This window comes from Salminus brasiliensis, chromosome 15 (assembly GCF_030463535.1).
Source record: "Salminus brasiliensis chromosome 15, fSalBra1.hap2, whole genome shotgun sequence".
Taxonomy (NCBI): Eukaryota; Metazoa; Chordata; class Actinopteri; order Characiformes; family Bryconidae; genus Salminus; species Salminus brasiliensis.
Window position 1 is genome coordinate 2070363 of NC_132892.1, and position 19700 is coordinate 2090062.

The 19700-nt window shown below is 43.2% G+C and overlaps 1 protein-coding gene across 2 annotated transcripts in view; it reads right to left on the reverse strand.

Annotated features, from left to right (window-relative positions):
- LOC140535388 (receptor tyrosine-protein kinase erbB-4) overlaps positions 1-19700 on the reverse strand; it is a 214713-nt gene that overhangs the window by 79092 nt on the left and 115921 nt on the right. For both annotated transcript variants that reach the window (XM_072656717.1, XM_072656716.1), the window contains exon 3: positions 9178-9364. In XM_072656717.1, the coding sequence (XP_072512818.1) occupies positions 9178-9364 (187 nt within the window). The remainder of the gene's footprint in view (positions 1-9177; positions 9365-19700) is intronic.

The following is a 19700-nucleotide window of genomic DNA, read 5'->3' on the forward strand; positions in this document are numbered from 1 at the left end:
GGAAAAAAAAAACTTTCTGAGAGTAGAAAAAAAGTATGATGTCAGATTCACCCCACACTTCTGTTAATAAATAAAGACATCTGTGGCAGTGTCCCGTCTGAGACATCACCACAGCAATCTGGGGACAAAAATGGAAAGAAAGTGAGCAAATCCTCAGAGATCAATCAGGATTCCATTAGAAACTGTTAAGTAGGATTTCACAGGTATTTGACCTCTAATGGAGACAAATTTCAGTGTCCTCCACCACATCCATCAGATGCCTGGGAGCTAAAGCGGCAGGCTGCTGAGCTTGGCTCTGGGCGAAGTCAGCCCACTGCAGAGGACAGGAAAAAGACTGGCAGCATGGCAAAGCTAAGAGCGCTCACCCTCACCATAGCTTTCCAGTTCTGCGTTCTTCCAAGGAATCGAGAACCTAGATGGACTTCAGAACGTTGGCCAAACTTGGTCAAAAAATAAAGCAAAATCTTGGACCAAATGTCTGAATTTGCGATCAAATTCCTGGATTCATTATCGCAACCAAACTTCTGAATTCAGAACCTTCTTCAAATTCAGAATCTCAGTCATTTTTAGTCAAACTTCAAGAATCTAGAACAACCAAGCTTCGGAATTCAGAACCTCAATCAAACATCTGAATTCAGAACCTCTGAATTAACCTTCATCAAACGTCTGGATTAAAAAGAAAACTCGATCAGAATGTTGCTCAACCAAACATCTGATTTCAGAACCTGAACTAAACTTTGTATTTCAGAACCTCAATCAAATTCAAAGATTCAGAACTGCAATCAAATTACTGGATTCATTACCTCTACTAAACTTCTGTAATCAGACCTCAACCAAATGTCTGAATTCAGAACCTCAATCAAACCTCTAAATGAAGCTCAATTAAACTTCTGGATTAAAAGAAAACTCGACCAGGCTGCTGAATTCAGAGCATCAATCAAATTCCTGGATTCATTACCTCTACTAATCTTCTGAAATCAGAACCTCAATCAAATGTCTAAACACAACCAAACCTCTGAATGAACCTTAATCAAACTTCTGGATAAAAAAACTGAAATCAGAACCTCAGTCAAACTCAAAGATCTTCTCTTGCACTCAAGAAACTCAAACTTCTGAATGAACCTCAGTAAAACTATTAGATTTAGAACCTCAACCAAACTTCTAATTTCAGAATCTCACCCAAACCCTTGGACGTAAAACCTCAACCACACTCTTGGATTCAGAACCTCAACCAAGCTTTAGTCAGTCACTTCAGAGGCAAAGCAAAAGAACTGTGCCCAGGCTGGCAGCCTGGCAGCCTGGCAGCGTGGCAGAGCTAAACGTTCTCGCCCTCTCTACAGATCTCCAGTTCTGCGTTCTTCAAGAGATTGTGTTTTCATTAGATTCAGCTTTCACTAACAGCCTTCTAAAAGATCCCGACTCAGACAAGCCAGTTATTATCCACGAAGCACCCACCCTCTCGGCTCCCCTTTGCTACTGAGTGACGGATAGAGAAGTAAGAGAAAGAAGATGGGGCTCTTCCGAAAGCTTAAAGATGTGCAGGAGTGTAATCAGAGGACGTGCAAATCAAGCAAACGGCGTGGTGATGAATCTGTCAGGCTGAGGCCTCCTCAGTATCTTAGAAAAGGAGCTAAATTATGGATGAAGATTTTTTAAAATCTATTTCTGACCAGGCCAGTGATGCTTATCTGGATGCTTATTGGCACCATGCCTAATGCCATGCAGGAGCTAGAAGGGTATAAAGCCCCCCCTAGCACTGAACTGTGGAGCAGTGGAATGGAATGAATGTGGCTAAATGCAATCAAATTTTCATAGCACAATCTAGTAGAAAGTCCCTGGACAGTAGACAGTTGCTCCAACAGAAGCAGGATCAACTCTTTTAATACCCTTGATTTCAGAAGAAACAATGCATGAGCAGGTGTCTCAATACTTTTGTCAATATAGCATAGACAATCAACATTTTTCTGCTCTTCTCTTTCACTAATAGGATTTCCGTTGTTGTTGCTTTTATTTGATAGAGAATTTGATCTGATAAAGTTGTACATTTTTTATTTTTAATGTCACAAAATCAAAAGGAAAGTGCATCAATAGAGAGTCAGCTTTATTGTTACTGTGATAAAATAAAACAATATTAACAATAAAAGAGAAAGTCTCTAGATGCGTTACCAGCAGGATGACCAGTTTTGATAAAGTTAACAATAAAATGAATAAAATCAATAAGAATCTGTTCTTTTTTTAAATATAAGTAGTTTAAATTATTAAAATATTTTATAATAAAAAGTCATTAGTAATATGTAAACAGTAATAATAACAAAAACAATAATGAAATATGATGATTATGATGATGATTATTATTACTGTTGTATTGTAAATAACCATTGTTTCATTATTATTTATTAGTATCATTATTACTTTGTTTATATATATATATATATATATATATATATATATATATATATTCATATATATTTCAATAATAAAATAAATAAGTAATAGATAAACTGAAAAAAACAATATCAGCAGAAGTAATAATAATAATAATAAGAAGAAGAAGAAATAATATTAGTCTTACAATAACTATTCTACTACTAGTAGTAGTAGTGGGTGTCAGCAATAACACAACAACAACAACAATAATAATAATAAAAAACAACAATAAAAATTACTATTTTTTTTATTACTACTACTACTACTATTACTACTACACTGTTACTATTTTGTTTTTAATAACATAATTTTATTATTATTTCTTAGTATCATTGTTATAATACTTTGCTAATTATATATATGACAGTTTAGACATTTTATCTATGATAACATTTCTATATTTCTATTGATAAACAGTTTCTAGTGCATTTAACAATAAAATCAACATAACTTTATTAATTTTAAAGTTTCCATAATTAAAATAAATTAGTCATAGATAAAGCAGGAAAAAATAATATTAGCAGTAGTAATAATAATAATAATAATAATAATAATGTACATTTGTGTTTTTACATTTTTGCAAGATTTGTATTTTATAGCTTGACAACAGTGTGGATTTAAGACTAGGGCTTGGTTCCTTGAGTTGGGCAACTCTACACACATTCTCCAACCTATATAACTTAATTTACATGTAAGAGCTCTGGATGACAGAGTCCGGCGAATGCTGCATGTGAAAACTCTGATGTTGCACTTTCTGCCAGATTCATTATTAATAAGGTTCATTAGCTCATTCACACTACAGCAGTACAACCCGATGCAAAGGTTAGCATTAGCCACATCCCTTTATCTACATTCGAACCTCGACTCTGTCCTGGTTTAGACACAATCTCTTAATCTGTATAAACAGTCCTCGGAGATCAGCTCCAAGGTTCTTAGCCAAGTTTCAGACATTTACGAAGCATTTCAGCATTTCGTGCCGTTGCGTATGGTTCCGCTTTTACGCTGAAGCTCTTCTATGGCAGGCTGATTATCTTTGAAGTCTCAGGATCAGAAGTTTCGAGCGGTTTGTTATCAATAATTTAAGGTGTCCAACTAAAGCGGGGGGAGAAAAACACCAAACCCAGTAAACAGGAAGTCAGATTTCTCAGGCAGAAAAATGTTAGAACTGCTCAGCGATTCAGTGCTTCGCTCTCCTCGCCGGCCGAACGAGTCCGTGCAGAAGCTCTGCGGCGAAAGCTTACGCGGGCCGATCAATACCGCAGCCTAACTGGCTACTGGAGGGTCACTCGGCAAGTCCGAATGGGAGCTCAGGAGCGGCAGCTCCGGCTGGCTTCTGGAGGGTCATTAGTAGATCAGTCAAGGCTGTATGGACTGGACACTCACTGGACTTATAATAGACTTATAATCTTAATCTTGAAACTCCAAGGCCTCTTCGTGATGCTGCATGAGTATGAAGGTGTGGGAACATGTAGGAAGAATGGGGGAGGGGGGGTTATAAATTAGCCTACAAGGATGCAGAGTCAGCAAACGCGTCTTCAGCACATTAGCAGAGCATTAAAAAATAGACTTGGCAGGGCGCCATTGCACAAGCTCTTGACTTAACTAAACCAATCATTGATCGCTTGCCTGAAGACCCTGTTAAATGTTCATCCCAGCTAATGGCCATCAGTTTATCTGGCTTGACAGAAAAGTGATACTAATACCCAAACAATGAGAGTTCAATGGGCCTCGATGAACAATGGGGTACGTGGGGTACCAAACAGTCCAGTCCAAAAATACCATCGTTCAAAAGCCAGCTGAGCTGACTCTTTCGCTCCGTCTTCGTTATTGAGCTGCTCTTGAAATTTCTGCCTCGCTTTCATATGTAGATTTGAGCGGGTAGATGAAAGTGACTGCTTCGCTGATTCGTAACCAGGCCTTCGCTTGTTCTTTTGCTTGTCCACTGGAAGATAAGAGCGGCCCTTTCAGAAGCAACCAGAATGCACATGTTTTACATTCCAGGGAACTGAACCAGCAACCTTCCGAGCCCCAGTACCAAGCCCGCTTCTGTAACCTTTAGGCCTCGTCGCATGACCCCAACTTTTTGAGCTGGGATAGAGCACAGGGTTAGTCATGTTATGGTGAACAGCCTTGCTTGGAGTTACCAACAGTGGCAGCATTGTAGAGGTGGGTATCGAACCCACTACCCTGTACCGCGGTAGCGATGCTGGGTGAGCATATCCTTAAAATTGTGGCTGCATGGGCACTGAGGTCTCTTCACCGATGTTCAAGGGACTGAACCAGTAGCCTTCCGAGCTTTTTTACATTGGCTTCTGCTGAAAGCTCGCCTGACCAACCAGGACTCTCATGGCAAATTTCTCCTGCCAACCTTCTGCAAAAGGCATCCTGCCGAGGGTTCCTTTGGTCCCTTTGGTAAAAGACTCTCAGAGGTGTCTTCCCAGAAGTGTGCGATACTGAAATCTACCCTTCCTAAGCCTGAAAATCGTGACCACGCGCCCCCATCTGTAGACAAACAAAAGCAAACTCGACGGTAGATTTCAAATTTGCATTTGCTCAGTGCTGTTCCTGAAAGAGGTTCGCACAAGAGTTCGCAAAGCCGCCGGGTTCAAGCTCACAGAGCCAGAGTAAGCCTCCAGTGAGAATCCGTCTAATGGAAAACGTTGGCTTTTAGATGGAGGACTTTGAAGCAAGGGGACCTGGTCTTTCTTTGCATCCTTTTTTTTCCCCTGTTGTTTGTTTCGGTAGGCAGAATCAGGAAGGTACTTCAAAACCATTTCCTCTGAATGCACACTTCCATTAATGGAAGGGACGCTGAAAGAGAAAGTGGAGGAGGGAGGGGGAGGGCAGGGTGGTCCCTGTCTAATGGTTTTTGACTGTAATTACCCAACCTAATGCCTAGAAGCTGCAGGAACGAATCGGAACCAGCGCTTCGTAAAGTACATTACAAACTGGACAAGAGTAGAGTTGAGGAAGGTGTTTGTCGGTTGGGTGGGGTGGGGGGTGGGGGTGGTGGTGGGAGGGTCACTAACAGCTTCACTGATTTTCTGTTTCTCCTAATCTAATCGTGCCACACATTAAGAGATGAAAGCTGCTTTTCTTGCCGCCTGTAGCTGCCGCTTAATGGCTCCTTTGATAAGGCTGCCATTGTGGCTCATGCTATTTTACTGTATACTCGTACTCTCCAGAGCTCCTCCGCGTGATCAATAGCTTTCATAAGAGGCTTACGAGATGGCCGAGGTCGCACTACTGCCCAGTGGTCGCCAGTAATAGCGCTGTGTGTTAGGGAACGTACATTAGCCATTGACCTGCCAGCGAGTCACGGTGTAGTGTAGCGTGTCTATGTCTGTATGTGTGTGAAGGACGGCTTCAAGCCTAAACTGACCTGGATGGTGGATTATAAAGCTAGCTACAGGCTCAGGACAAGCCAGCACTTGTTTTTCCCAGCTAGCTAACAGCTAACAGCATTCTCTGTCACGTGTACAATCATCCCAGAACAGAATATCATGTTTCTAACTGCCTGGCAGCTAATGCTAGGCTAGCTGGCTTCAGGTAAGATTAGCAGTGTCGATCCACAAATGCCACGAATGTTAGCTAACATGCTAAGGTTTAGCACCTAGCCTAGGTAGAGTAATAGGCATTAGCTAGCTTATGGTTACACTGCACGTTTTTCAGTCTGGAGGAGTCTAGAGTGCTAGCTAGATGTAGTCCGCAAACTTTCGACCAGGTTCTGGATGTTGTTTAGTTGTGGTTACTGGTTAATGACTTAACACCATTTATCACATGGGAAACCATGACAGACAGCTTCCGCCATAGTGAAAGTACTACCAGGGATTGAATGCAACTGCTATAACTGCATGTATCTATCCTCAAGTTCATGACAAATCCTCAGGTCCTGATCACAGAGATGCTCCTGGCTGGATATGTTTGGGTGGTGGATCCACTCTCAGCCTAGCAATGACACTGATGTCACCTCCCCACTAATATCTGGTCAGTGGTGACCTTGTAGTCAGAAAGAGGTAAATGGTGAATGAATGATGAAGAGGTATGTGAGGTATATGGGGTATATGACATTTATGGGGTAAATAAGGCACATGGGGCATGTGGGGTATATGGAGTATATGACATTTATGGGGTATATAAGGCATGTGGGACATGTGGGTATATGGGGTATATGACATTTATGGGGTAAATAAGGCACATGGGGCATGTGAGGTATATGACGTTTATGGGTATATGGGATATATAAGTGATATAGGGTATATGAGGTAACGGGTTTATGAGATTTATAGGTTATACAACGTTTATGGGTATATTAGGTATACAAGGTATATTGGTTATATGGGGTATATGAGGTAAATGGGGTGCATGAGGTATAAGGGGTATACAAGGTTTATGGGGTATATAAAGTTTACAGGATATTTGAGGTATAGGGGGTATATGAAGTTTATGGGGTATATAAAGTGTATGAGGTATATGGTATGTATAAGGTATTTGGGGTATATGAGGTATACGGGGTCTATATGGTATACAAATTATATGGGGTACATGAAGTTTATGGGGTATTTGAGGTATGTGAGGTATATAAGGTTTATGGGGTATATGGGATACATGAGGTAAACAGGGTTATATGGGCTATATGGCATTTATGGGTCTATGAGGTAAATGGGGTATATGAGGTACATGGGCTATATATAGGCTATAAGAGTATAAAAGGCATATTGGGCAAATTAAGTGTATGGGGTATTTAAGGTATTTGGCATTTATTACATGTATAGAGTATATAAGGTATATGGGGTATATGGGATATTAGAGGTATATAAGGTGAATGGGGTAAATGAGGTATAATGGAAATGGAAAATATATGGGGTATATAAGGGATTTGGGATATATCTGCAACTAGAGATTATTCTATACACATCTTTTCCAAATACATGTATTGGAAATACCATTTTTGTGTGGATTTTGGCGCTGTCATGCAAAAACCTTGTATCTCCAAAATGCCAACTTTACAGTACAAGGACAAAAACCATTCTTAAGTAACCAAAGGAACTGACTTTTAAATACCATAGACCACTGCCCTATAGCCTATTTAAGACCACGGAGAGGTCAGCCTCGATTTATTAACAAGATAAAGCATAAGATCTTTAATAAACAGGCTTTTTGCATGACCTTTACCGCAGTGATTTATTCCATACTTTGCAAATCCTTGATTCTGAACTAGCCCTTAGCTACTTGGCATTTACTTCCAAGGCCTTTGTCAATAAGCATGCTCCATTTCAAAAACTCGAGACCGAACAAAGACTCAACACCTGTTTTTATTCCTCATGAATCTGTAATATTTCTTAAGGCCTAGACAGCTCAAGGCAACACAGTGTCCCCCGTTGGCACAAGTACTGGCACTGGAGCAGAAAAAAAGGCAAGCATGTGCTTTACTAGAATTGTGCTGAATTATAAGCAGGGATCCCCCACCAAACCAAACTTGAGCTGCAGGGGAATTGCTGGAACATTGCTGTGAGGATCTGATTGCATTAAGCAATTAGAATGCAGTCAACTCAGCCAGAATGTACTGGACAGAGCTTAGTTGCTCAACCGCCCATTGCCTGGGCATCTAGCCTATGCTTGTCACTGGTCATGATGACCTTAGGCTCACATGTGGCTTCTCCAGAGCATCCCATTCTACTGCCATCCTATCTTGCTTGATCTTGCCTTTAGCCTCATTGAATATCCCTAAGTGTTCTGGCAATAGAAGTTCCCCTGGAGTTCCCTTGGGTAACAGTGCCTCGCCACCATCGCCCTCTGCTGGTAGGTGGCAGCACAGACTGACCTCTTACATCTAGAGTATCCCATCTTACTGCCTATCCTATCAGGAATCCCCCCACCAGACACCTTTAGCTTCACTGGGTGCCTCTACTGTTCTTAGATGGACCTATTCTAGATGTTGGAACATTGCTGCAGGCTACACGAATGCAATCAACTTATCCTGAATGTACTGGATGGGGCTCGGACAATCCAGGAAACGAGGTGCCACTGCTCCACAGCCCAACGCCAAGGCATCTACCCAATGCTTGACACTAGGCACGAAAACCTTAGAGTGTCCCGTCTTCCGCCATGTCATGTTTGTTGCCTTGTTAAGTAAGCGTTATGTAGAAAGGCTCAAGAGAAGTGTTACCCATACTTTCACTTAATTACACATGTATTGGTCGGCTTGCTGTGGCCCGAATGGACATTACAGACCGTGTGTATAATTACAACAATACTAATAATAATAATAAGCAATCACTGAACTTTGCCGCTCACCACAGAAGGCAGTTAAACTTTGTTTTGTGTTAATAAATGAGTGTGATGTTGCATCTCTCTTTCCCTCTAAGCAGCGATTTGCATTCGGTGGCTTAATTAGAAAAGCTATTAATTTGCTTTATGGATAAAAAAAAAGAAAAGAAAAAAAGTCGAAGAAAAAAAAAGAAAAGTGTGAGGGGAGGTCAAAAAAAGCGGCATTTAATTGGAACAGAAATGCCACGCAATGCTGGAACCAGAAACATTTGAAACGCACTTCAGAGGGCTGTAATTATTTCTCCGTCCAAAGTCGCGGCGTAACAAGTCGGGCGAAATTATAATTGACTTGCTGTGCTGATTGAGCCCTGTAACAATAACACTTTCAGAACGGCTCTGGAGAGAGGGAGAGAGTGGGCGAGTCAGGAAGGAAATAGCGGCAGAAAAGGGAGGGAGGAAGGGGTAGAAGGGGTAACATACCGGTGAGGTTCTTGAGGCCCAGCTGCCGGAGGCCGAAGTAGCCGTCCCGTCTGTAGTTGAGGAAGATGGCCAGAGCGTAGCGGCCTTCGTACAGTTTGGTGCCGCGGATGATGCGCAGGTTCTCCAGAGGCAGGTAGTCGAACTGGTTGAGGGCCACCAGGACGTAGCCCGTCACCTCCCGGATCGACTGTAAGAGGAGGGTAAATATGATCGTCGGTTAGATTAGAGAACCGAATCCAGTTTTGATTATGTACCAACTATGCTAATGCTATGCTAATGCTAATAATCACTTCACTTTTGTCTAATTACTACCCAATTTGCTCCCTGATTTAGGTGAGGCCATTAACAAACCCACTCACTAGTACTAACCCTTGCTAATGCTAACCCTTGTACTGTCATTTGCAATGCTCCCGACACAAGGAGGGTGAGGGCAAGCACATGCCTCGTCCAACACACATGGTCAGACACCGCCTCTTTTCAAATCCCCAATCCCTAGCTCTGATACACCAGCTAACATCAGACTGGGAGCACCACCTACCCACCCAGAGAGAGCATTGCCAATTGTGCGCTCTCCAGCTCCGGCTGCTGATGGCTAAGCAGTCTGACCCAGGACCTCCAGAGTTTAGTACATTGTCACCAAAAAAAGGGTTTCTGACCACCTGCCTCCACATGAATCTGGTGGCAGCCAGCAATGGCTTCCTCTTTCTGCCATGTCCAGGTGGTTTAGCCAGTGATCTTCTGCACTCAGAACTAGTGAACTCAGCTTCTAGCTGGACCTGTAGGAACAAGCAGGGCTTTGCTCTCTTTCTGGACCCTTTGCCTTGTTTGTAAAGACAGTGATCTCTTCTCTCAAGTTTCTGGACAACCCTCTTGACTTTGCCATACTTTTAACACACACTCAAACATCACAGTCAACAACCCCGCCGCTTATGAAGCCCTTGATTTGCCACTTGATTTGCAACTCTACGTCTTATGAGGGATTCTGTTCAGGGGGTTAAATAGTTTTGAGACTGCAGTCATCGTTAAAAGTGGCATCCAATGCTCGCCTCCAACTTTCTGCCCCCAGATGACCACAGCAGCTTTAATCAGAAGAGCTTAGAAAGCTTTTTAAGGCATGATCGTCTGTTAAATGCCAAACGTTCCCCTGTGATCGTCTTATCAATCATAGTGACAGCCAATCATAGTTTTAATCCCAGCGCCATTAGCATCGACAGAGAGCAGGTTTACTCCACAGACATGACTGGGCTTGTAGCCCTGTCACACTGTTCACTGATAGAGCTGACGAGTCGACTGCTGGCCCAGACCCGGAGGAAAACGTCCTTTTTTTACGCTGACACGGCACACCAACAGCTGTCACCTGCCAGTCAAGCCAACAGTGGAGTCTACAAAGAGGGCACTTGAGCTAATCATTATTTCCTATAAAGTAGAAGAGGACACTGTAGAGGTGAAGTTTGCTGTAGGTGAGTTAGTGTGGCAGACATGGTGCATCTAGTCCAGGAGTCTTCAAACCCAGTTTCTGAAGAGCTACCTTCCTCCAGCAACGAATTACTGCTCTCCGAAGTCCTTGATTGGCCAAGCGAGGAGTGTTAGGCCCCGTGCACATGTATCCTTATACGTATATCATCTGTGTTTTGGCCTCCCATCCACATGAGAATTTTTTGGTCACCGACAATGGAGCTCCAATGCTCTCCAAGGTGGAGATTTTTGAAAGCTCTGATTTCTGTGTCGTCATGTAGTGTAGCTCTCCAGAAGCACTGATCTATTTTACTTTTCACAAAGTCCTGATAGTTTTATCTGGGCTTTTATCACCAGGCCACCAAAACACCAGTCAGGGTTGCGGCCTTGCTGTGAAAGGCCCTGGGCTCCTTAGCTCTGGAGGGGGAATGGTGCTGGACGTTTGCTGTTCCTCAGCACTTGGTGTTCTTCTGGCCTTGTTTGCCATTCTCTTGGCCTCGTTTGCCTACATACTATCTACAGGAAAGTCTACCTAGCGTATGGGCTGGACCTTAGATTTGGATTGGATTTGAACCGGCAGGAAGTTGGAGCATAGCTCCCCAGAAGAAGGGCAGTAGACCACTGAGCTAGTCTACTTTTCCTATGTTCACAAAGTCCTGTTTATGTGCTAGGTTAACATAGCTAACCTTACACCTGTCAATGTCACAGACTACCTGTACCACTTGGAAATGCTCATTTTCATAATGCTAATCATTGCATGTGCATGTATTTCCTAAGTTCCAGCTCTTCTTTTGTGATCCACACACCTCTTTCTCACCCCAGTTTCCCCCATAAGCAGCTGCTGCAGTGTCTTTTCTTGTTGAGCTATAGCATCGATTTATGCTCAAGCTACAGCGGCAGCTGCACTGAAATTGGCAGGGAGGAGGATGCTAGTCCACAGTGTCGCTATCCTCGCTGTCACTATCTGTACAGAACTGATGCATGTCGCCGAAGTCAACCATGCCTCGCGTTCCTCCCCGAGAAGACGGGGACCACAATTCCCAACGTCCCCTGCTGACATCACACGCAATGAACAAAGGTACAGGACAGCTGGAGGCTGCAATTAGGAAGATTATACCTTTCAGTCAGTCATATCATTAAGTGCAGAAGTGCTGTTGCATCACATCAGCGCTCTGAAAATAACTCCCATCTCCATCACTAGCTTCTCTCCAAAGAACAGATCTCTCTGAAATCTAGCTTGTATCACTGGGGGAGACAATGGCTCTTCCCTGTCTCTTTTTCTAACTTCTGAGAACCGGTATTTTCATGATACTGGTTTGTTAGCATGTTGATTTTGGGGATGGGGAGACAAATCGATTCTGAATCGATTCACTACTGTTCAAAAAATTCCATATTCTAAATTTGAACTAATTGGCGGAACGCAAAAGGGCGCAACTCAGAAGTCCGGAAGTCCAGAAGTGCATCATCTAGGCACCTGAGCAAGAAATCTGACCGGCACCCTCTGTATTAAAAGCTAACGTATGGAAGCACTGGGGTTTCCCCAGTTCGGATGGCTTCTGCTTTGTGGTAGGAAGCCATGAGGTGAGGGAGGTGACGAGGTGATGGAGGGTTGCTCAAATCCAGCGATACCTTGGCTGTAGAATGGAGAGCCGAACGCTGAAGCTGTGACAGGACGTAAGCTAAAACATGACTAAGGAAATAAGCCTTTGTTATGAATGTACTGAATGTATCATAGACAGAGTGAAACAACAAGTAAAGTAGTGACAGAGTGAAGATACCCGTCTACAATTGTACGTTTGAGGCCAATATTGTCCAGTACAGCCAGTTATCGACTTGTACCATCTGCTTGTTAGCAAGCTTTAGGTTTACAAGGTAAGGAAGATAATAAGTGTGAATGAGCCAAAAGAATGCAGCTGACAGGTCTTTACATTCCTTGCTTTCATATCTACCTTTAGTATGTCACAACACACACATCCGTAGTGGTCATACTCTGTACTCTAGTGAGTTCCTAAGAGTAAAAAAAGAATTACTGAAATGCATATGGGTGAATCTGATGACCCTGTCTATCAGGGCCTGTTTTTCCGACTCCCCGTTGGTGATAGTGGCATGTTGGCACCTGCTACCTCTGTCAAAAAAGACAAAACAAACAAACAAACAAACAAAAAACAGCGGACGATGCTTCTCTGTTACCTAGCAACAACAAAAACAACAACGAGAAAAGGCCGCCCAGACAGGGAAGCAGGATGGATGCCAGAGGCAGGAATTTGGATGTAATTCACCTAATTTAATTACAAGACGCTGCTTTATGCACCCTTTACCCACAATGCAGTTTACATTCAATGTCTTGCCTTTCTCTGAACTGTCATGAGAAAGTTGGATCATTTTTTTTCAGCGCAGCTGAAAGGGAGATATTGGTCCACTAACACAATCAATAAACACTCCTATACACTAGAATAGGAAATATTAGTCCGTAAACACCTCAATAAACACCCTATACGCTAGAATAGGAGATATTAGTCCATAAACACCCTCAAAAAAACACTCCTATACACTAGAATAGGAGATATTAGTCCATAAACACCCTCAATAAACACTCCTATACGCTAGAATAGGAGATATTAGTCCATAAACACCTCAATAAACACTCCTATACACTAGAATAGGAGATATTAGTCCATACACACCTCAATAAACACTCCTATACACTAGAATAGGAGATATTAGTCCATAAACACCCTCAATAAACACTCCTATACGCTAGAATAGGAGATATTAGTCCATAAACACCTCAATAAACACTCCTATACACTAGAATAGGAGATATTAGTCCATACACACCTCAATAAACACTCCTATACACTAGAATAGGAGATATTAGTCCATACACACATCAATAAACACTAGAATATGAGATATTAGTCCATAAACAGTTCTTTCTGTAACCCAGTAGATGCCCTAAAATGGGATCAATAAAATAAAAAGCCAATTACAGGTGCAATCCTGGCAGTTGTGGAACCGATATTACATTTCCAGGCTCACTGCCTGAGCTCTAAAATGCTCGGTCAGACCAAAAGCACAGTGCACTGCGATGGAGAGACAACAAAAACAACACCCATGCCAAGATGCCCACCCTCCCCAGCGGCCTGCTTTTAGTCCGTCCTCAGCCTCATTCTGCAGGGTCCGTATATTTTTGTGCACATGCATGAACTGGCCGATGCTAGTCAAGGATGTTTTGTGGTGCAACCGCTGTTACAAAGTCAGCAGACATTTATCTTCTCACAGTTTTATCCAGATGACATTGTTCCGTAGCCTCAGAACAACAGTGCCAGCCTGATTCAGCCTCTAAGCTCCGGCACCTGCGTTGCTGCTGGACATGCCTGAGCAGGTGTTGGAGAGCTGGGCTGATGTGACCAAAGGCCGATGGAAATAAGTCCTTTTATTCAGAGACAAATAAAAAAAGTGTCTCATCCAAGGACAAAACCAGGTGTGCCTGGTCAGTCCTGGGATTGGAACCTACAACCTTCCAGTCGCTGGCTCTTGTAACTAGGCTTCAGGCCATCATAACACACTGTATCCAAGTCGTTCTATGCAAAGGGTGCCATTTCCACGGTACATTTTACGACACGAAAGATGCTCTATTTGGACAAAAGTATTGGGACACCTGCTCATTCATGAATTCAAAGTTAATTCAGGAGTTTCTCCTGCTTTTCTTGGAGTAACTATAGCTCTACTGTCCAGGAAACAAACTGAGGCCCAACTAGGTCCCAAGATGCCCATGCCCACCTAAAACCCTCCTGGAACCCACCATGAACACATCTTCTATAAATCTATAAATTATAAAATTATTATTCCCATGAAAATTAATTAAATTCAATAGCAAATTAATTAAAGTCAATATGGTGCTCTGTTGAAGTATTTCTTGAATCCATAGCTTTAAGCATCAGAAATACGGTACGTTTTCCAGGCCTCATGCATCTCACTAAACAGCAGCCTTTTGGCAGAATGGCTCATCTGCTGAGGCAGAGTTTGTGGTAGTCATCCTCTAACCAATGGTCACCAATGGTCAGTCTCAACTCTGAGCAGCTGGTTAAGTGTGGAAAGCAGTCAAGGCAGCACCTCTTGAAGCTCATTTGGTAAGAGCTTCACTGTCATTACTGTCAGAGCTGATAGGAAGCGACGAAGGAAACCAATCCAAACGCCACCCTTTAATGCTTGAAGCTCGCTCTGCTCCTGAAGTCAGGTGGCAGGAAGGGACACATATTTGTCCAGCACCAGCTGGCGTGGGCAGATATTAAGAAGCCAGCAAGGGAAACAATTTGAAGAGGCTCACAAATGAATGGAAGCGAACCCTCATTTTCATATCACTCGGCACTGGAGGCGAAGTTTGGTCTGCTATGCAAATGGCGAGTCTTCCCTCCCCCCACAGACTGTTTTGGAGTGTCAGTCAGTGTGACCTGACCATTGAGAGACTCATTTAAAGACCTTGCCACAGTGCTGTGTCAAGTCCAATGCCCGTTGCTTGGGGCGAGGATGGGAAACGGCTCCACGCAAGTGGAAATCGTGACTAATAATGGCCAATTTCCAAGTCCAATGACATTCAGGATGGCACTCCAGCATAACCACCCCAAAAACATAGAGGCAAGCTTATATTACTGTCTGAAGTGGCAGATCTTACAAACTGGTATCGTCTGCTGGTCGCCTTGCCCAAAACTGTAAATGCAGACTTGGGCAGACTTACTGGGCTTTAACCCCTTCGACGTTTCATTAGCCCTAAAATAGAACCCTGTGGAACCCCACAAGATATTGACCTGGATTCTCGCTTGTAGGGGGTAGTGGATAGGACCCATTTTTCGGATACAGCTTTAGTGTGACAGGGCCAACTTGTCAAACTGAGGGCTTTCATCTTATGGCGTGTAAGTAATCAGGCATCAGGGGTCCATACCAATTTGGGATTGGCCATGCACTGATAAAAATGATTTTAAAAAGTAAGTTATTCTTTAAGAAAGTGTATTAATTTTGGCAGAGTTATGCCTTATTGGGCTTTAACCCCTTAGACATTGTATGTAAGCCTACACTTCTGCTCTTTACTGAAACAGCAGTTTCATAGGCCCTAAAATAGAACCCTGAGGGATGCCACAGGCTCTGCCATAATTGCACTTGTTAAACTCAGTGCTAGTGTTAGCCTTCTAGCCAGCAAGGAGTAGCACTGTGGCAACTTGATCCGTGTCCCCTGGCCAGTGGGCACAGCATGTCGAATTGATGAATCGCTGTCATTTTTGTTGATGTGAAAGGTACCCCAAATTATAGAATGGTCCATCTCATGACAAAAGACTCTGAGGTCCATTTTTGAGTAGAAAGGCATCATCAGGGTTAATCGGGGTTAATTACTAAAAAGATGCCCCGATCCTCTCTTCTTTCCTTCTGTAGAGAAAGCATTGGGCTAGCTTGAGCAGAGGTACATATCATACATGTCATTTCAGTCAACATCCTTTTACTTTTTGAGATATTGTTGCCCTTACACAATGGAGTATTCCCCAAGCTATGCTAAATCTGGCTGGCAATCTTCCACTTCATCATGGGACACGGGCTGTTGTATCAGTCCCTTTTTTGTTCTGCTATAGAGCTGCTTTCTAAACCTGTATATTGCCAATCATTTTTGCCTCTTTCTCACAGCCAAGAACAGCCTTTAACCTTCCCCAGGCGCGTTTCTTTCATTACCTTCAAGTTCGAGATTTTGTTAGACATTATATAAGCGATTTCCAGAATTCGCCTCGGGAGGATTCGCTGTTCTTATGCAACAACCTCCAAGACTCCAAACATTTACTTTCTCAATTTGTCTCCATGTTTCCCAGACACCCCTCTGATGGAACTCTGGGTTACGCTTGTTCCATCTGCCCAACAGACTTCTTAGGTTTCTGGCCTGTTTTACTAATGCATGGTATTATAACATATACCGGCATGGTGGGCTGTATACAGTGCCAGTCAAAAGACTGGAAACACCCGGTTAAATGTGGGCTGATCATCATCTTAAAAAAACATCTAAACCGAATGCTGTGATGGCCATTTTTTAAAGAAGGCACTGGGGACAGAGGCAATGAAGAAGAAGGCAATGCGGGTATCCACAGTATTTAGGATGCCGTGGCTGGGGGTCTACAAGTAGCCCTATGTTTTAGTAGGACCGTTGCAGTGTGTGTGTGGTATATGTGGTGGAAATGCCTCCCAAACCATGCAGCTGCAGTATGCTAATGAGCATTAATATGCACACATTTACTCGTTTAACAAAAGACTAATAAATAATAGCCTATATGACCAGTTCAATGTACAACTTAGGCCTACTTGAACCCCACAAAACACAAATATGGCCACCCTAGCCAATATCTGGATCAGTGTTTTTAAGATGATGATGACCTGCATACATTCAAGCAGTTCAACCAAACTTTTGACTGGTACTGTACTGTACATTTGGAGTTATTATTATACACTACATTGCCTAAAATATCCAAGCACCACTTCCAATCAGCATTGTCAATATCAGCCTGAGGCCAGCATTCTCAATGCCAATCACCGGCTAGAGCTCCAGCATTGGAGCTGTGGAGCAGTGGGACTGTGTTCTGCGGAGTGATGGAGTAATGAAGCTCCATCCAGTTCGCTGGGGATGAGCTGAAGCACCAGAACTAACCTGACCTCACTAATGCTCTCTCTCTCTCTCTCTCTTTCTCTCTCTCAATCTCTCTCTGAATGTAATCAAACCCTCACAGCAATGTTCCAACATCTAGTGTAAAGCCTTCCTAGAGTAGTAGAGGCAGCTAAATGTGAGGCGGTGGGGTTGGCAAAGTTCCAGTTAATACCCATGATTCTGGAAGCACTGTTGGGTGACCAAGTGTCTACAAACTTTCAGAGAAGACTTGGGGTCCCTTGGAGCAGTGGCTCCGGCTTCCGATATACCTGATCTAGCTAATCAGTTCATTAGGGAGGAAGGGAGGCATTGCACCAGCTTGCTTTGCGAGCTGCATGGTCTTGCAGCCTCCACAAGCCTGCTAGAAAATCAACTGTCCATTCATTAGCAAGCCCTTCCTGTAGCTTAGAGCAGGGAACCATTAAAAATGTGCAGAGCAGGAGGTCTTCCAGGCCCAGGGTTGGGAACCACTGCCTCAGAATATCTTCAACTTGGCTGAGCAGGTCCTGGAGCTTATCCTTTAGGTCTGATACCTCTTCAAAACATCTGTCAACACATTTGCTGATGATTGTATTTGCTGATATTTATCCATGGTTTTTAAACTCTGCCTGGCCTTCCTGGCCTCATTCGCTCCTCTAAGGAGCGACGCTAAGTTGAGACGACCCTATTCATAGAGACTAACTCGCGGGGAGCAAATGAAATTCATGGAATTTCAAGCAGCCGGTCCCGATGTGTGTGCTGCCACGTTAGTGCGGAGAGAAGGTTAAGGGGATCAAGCGTTAACAATTCCCTCATTTCCCCATAAAGAGCTGTAATCACGCTAATGCTAGCATGCTAGCACCCATGCCGTCGCTGCCATTTATCCATTACAATGCCAGAGCAGTGGGATAATGAGACGGTGTTATTAACCCACCGTCGCGTTTGGAGCCCTCTCGCAGTCTCTTGTTAAAGCACAAAATTCACCAGGTATAGCACTAGCAAATGCTTAGCAGCAGTGGTTGAAGAGGCGAGGCAGAGGAGTCAAGTACCTTCCTCTCATATCAGTCTAAATTACAGGCCTGCTCGCTCTCCTCTGGATGAGGACGAGAGGCTCTACACTTACACACTCACCGAGACAGAGCGATATGTCGAGGGGACGAAGGCAAAATTGCGAGGCTACACAGTATTATGGAAATGCACAAAATGGAAAGATTAGAGGGATGATGCTTTTGCTGCAAAATAGGTGACTATAAAGAGTGGCACTGAGAATAGGAAGAGGTCTGACCCTTTCAGGATGGAAGCAGCAAGTGGTTCCAGACATAACAATGTGGTTCCAGACATAGCATTGTGATTCCAGATGCAGAAAAGTGGGATGCAGGAATGTGATTCAAGAATCAATGTGAATCCAGTCATAGAAATGTGGTTCCAGACATAGCAATGTGGTTCCAGAGGTGGCAATGTGGTTCCAGACGTAGGAATATGGTTCCAAACAAAGCAGCAATGTTGTTCTATAAGTAGCAATGTAGCAAGACACAGCAATGTCATTCAAAAAATAGAAATGCATTTCCAGACATCACAATGAGTTTCCAGAAGCCAACTGCTCATCCTAAAAACATGCTATTCCAGGCATTCCAGGAGTCACAGAACTTTCTAATAGGAAATTAACCAAAAAAAAAAAAAAAAAAACAGTTGCTCCTATTATTACTTAGCAAACAGCATTTCCTGAACAAAGACAGTTGTACCGAGCTCGGCCCTTAACTTGATTTGAATGTAAAACACCCATGTAGGCTCTTTCTGCCAGAGCCAGTGAACTGGACAATCTTTTCTCATACAGTCGGCCTTGATTTATGACCAGTTCCATTCCTGACTAATTCCTAATTACACAAAAGCAATTGAGTTTCATGGACGGGGTCAAATCTAAGAGAATATGTGGCTGGGACCAAGGAAAAAAGCTTTGCTTGCTGCATGGTCTTGGTCCAACTTTAGGCCTGTGCAGGTGTTGTGTAGCCTCTACAAGCCTAGTCGAAACTCCTGCTAAACCCACATCACTGGACAGTTCAAGACGCCTGGAGAAGAATGTCAACTGCCCATTCCCATTACATCAACTTACAGACGCCCAGACATTGCTGCGTCTGCATTGACCAATGGCAGGATGAGGGAAGCCCGTCTTACCTTTCCAAACCAAGCGAGGCCAATTATTAATATGCCGCAACATAATCAGGATACTGGTATTTTATCCATATGGTCCAGACCTACGGCAGTTGGGTCATTGTCACATACTCACGCTTGAAAAGTAATCCAAGGGTCCAGCTCTGCTAACCATAAAGGCACTGACCTAAGGCTAGAATAGAGCTGCTTTTCCACAAGGGCAAGACCTTACAAAGGTGGTGCCAAAGCTCATTTCAGGATGAGA